General features: G+C 37.3%; 1 protein-coding gene across 1 annotated transcript; it reads left to right on the top strand.

Moving 5' to 3' along the window:
• Nucleotides 1-1,059: 1,059 nt before the first annotated feature.
• On the top strand, nt 1,060-1,674 carry LOC117182981. Its single transcript, XM_033376106.1, has one exon. The coding sequence runs from the start codon at nt 1,060-1,062 to the stop codon at nt 1,672-1,674; it is 615 nt and encodes a 204-aa protein (XP_033231997.1).
• Nucleotides 1,675-2,152: the final 478 nt, after the last annotated feature.

The raw sequence follows: 2,152 nt of genomic DNA, 5'->3' as shown, positions 1-2,152 counted from the left end.
AATAATTTTTAAATAATATTTTTCGAATGATGTAATTTTGACACACCCAATATTTTCTACCTACATCATGTGCACATTCAAGGCTGCAAAATATATTTTTACAAAAATGATCAAAGCATTACTTCAGAGTATAGAAATAAAAACTACTGTATGGCCTCTCAGATGTATGCTAAAAACGGTTCCTTCGTTGGAATGAAAAGTCACGTGCGTTACAAACTCATCTTATTATTTTAAAATTAAGCTATTCCTGTCAAAGATCTATAATTTCACATAAAAATTCATCATTTTCTTAAACATTACTTTCTTCAAGAAACAATTTCATTTTTGAACTTTTCACAGTAGTCAGAGGCTAATATTCATCAATATGTACAAGACACTCATAAGCGAGAACGAGGAGTTATCAAAAGGAGATGCGTTTGTAATTGTAGGGCGGCGAAGCGGATATGGTAAAACGACGATCAGTAAAACGATTCGGCAATGCGAAAGAACTGGCGAAGTAAGGTCTCCACAGAAAAAAAATTTGGCTGCATTTAAAAACAAAGTTAGACGAATTGCAAAAAAATGTAATCTGTAAAAAAGTTCATTCCTTTTACTTGAGGGGTGAATTACCAACTATCAATAAAATGCTGCAGGCTGTGCGTGACGAAGAGAAACTTCCGAAAATAGGACGCACCTCATTGTACCATCTTCTAAAAGAACTCAATTTTACATATGTTAAAAGGCAAAGAAACAGCTTCTTGACAGAGCGAGATGACCTAATTAAGTGGCGTAGCGTATATCTGAAAAATATCCGACAATATCGTGCAGAAGGACGCAAAATATACTACTTGGGTGAAACGTGGTTAAACGCAGTTGACGTCACTAAAAAAGCCTGGTATGACAAGTCCATTCATTCGGCAAGAGATGCTTTTATCAGTGGCTTATTGACGGGACCACCAAATCCAAGTGGAAAGGGAAAGAGCGCTAATTGTGCTGCACATCGGCAGTACAGAAGGCTTTGTGGATGGGAGCTTGCTGTGTTTTTAGTCCAAAAAAAAGTCTGCAGGCTACTGTGACAAAATGTATGGGGATAATTTCAAGCAGTGGTTCGTAAAGATTTTGCCATCACTAGATGATAATTGCGTTATCGTCATGGATAATGCTCCTTATCATTCGGTGAAAGAGGAGAAAGTGCCTAATACAACGTGGAATATACCTGGTATCATAAATTGGCTGCATGAAAAAGGATTCCAATATGCAGATACGATACTGAAAATTCAGTTGCTGGATGTCTTACAGGAAGTGAAACCACAGTACGATAAGTACGTCATCGACGAAATAGCGAAAAGGGCCAATAAAACAGTTTTTAGGTCACCACACTGCTACTGCGAACTAAACCCCATTGAATTGGTCTGGTCGAAAGTTAAAGGGTACGTAAAGTCCAATAAGTTCACTTTTAAAATCGAAGACGTGAATCAGTTATTACATGAAAGAGTAGGCACCGTCACTCAGGACAACTGGACCAATTACGTGAAACATACCATAGAAGCAGAAAACAAATTATGGCGATTGGATGACTGGATTGAGGCCGTTCTGGCAGAAATTGGGCCCATTATTATAAATGTTGGGTATGACACAAGCTCTGACAGTGAATCCTTTTTAGACAGCGATCAAGAAGATCCTGAAACTAATTGAGTTGCAAACGATTTTTACATTAAACTACATCTCAAATTGTACACTTTTGTAGCGTTATAACATATGCTTGGAATCGTAAAAATCTACAGGTTACAGAAATCACGTTCTCAAATTGTGAATTACCAAATTATGCGAAATTATATCTCTAAAAGGAAAACCTGCTGCAAAGGGCCTGAGTTTGAAGCCTTAGACCTCTTTTTTCCGATAAGTTCATCGATCTTATATTTATGGCCATAGATAAAAATTTAAGTGTCTATTTAACATGTTTTGCAGTAGCAGTACTTGCTGCCTTGTTTCCTAAACTATCTGCTATGGGACGAAGATTTGAAGAAAAAAACTGTAAACACACCCTCTTCAGGGTTTACTCCACCTTTTTTCTGGAAAAGCTTCGCACTGTCGGTCATTCTCTCACTGAACAGAGTATAGTGTAAATAAAATAAGGGATCCTAATTCGACTGAATACCTCCTGGTGCATCCT

Source organism: Belonocnema kinseyi, chromosome 2 (assembly GCF_010883055.1).
Source record: "Belonocnema kinseyi isolate 2016_QV_RU_SX_M_011 chromosome 2, B_treatae_v1, whole genome shotgun sequence".
NCBI lineage: Eukaryota > Metazoa > Arthropoda > Insecta > Hymenoptera > Cynipidae > Belonocnema > Belonocnema kinseyi.
Note: the sequence above shows the minus strand (reverse complement) of the source record. Positions and strands in the feature narration are given on the sequence as shown.

Bases quoted from the DNA above. Each gene is read 5' to 3' on its own strand.
- LOC117182981 (XM_033376106.1), top strand. From the start codon at position 1,060: ATGTATGGGGATAATTTCAAGCAGTGGTTCGTAAAGATTTTGCCATCA.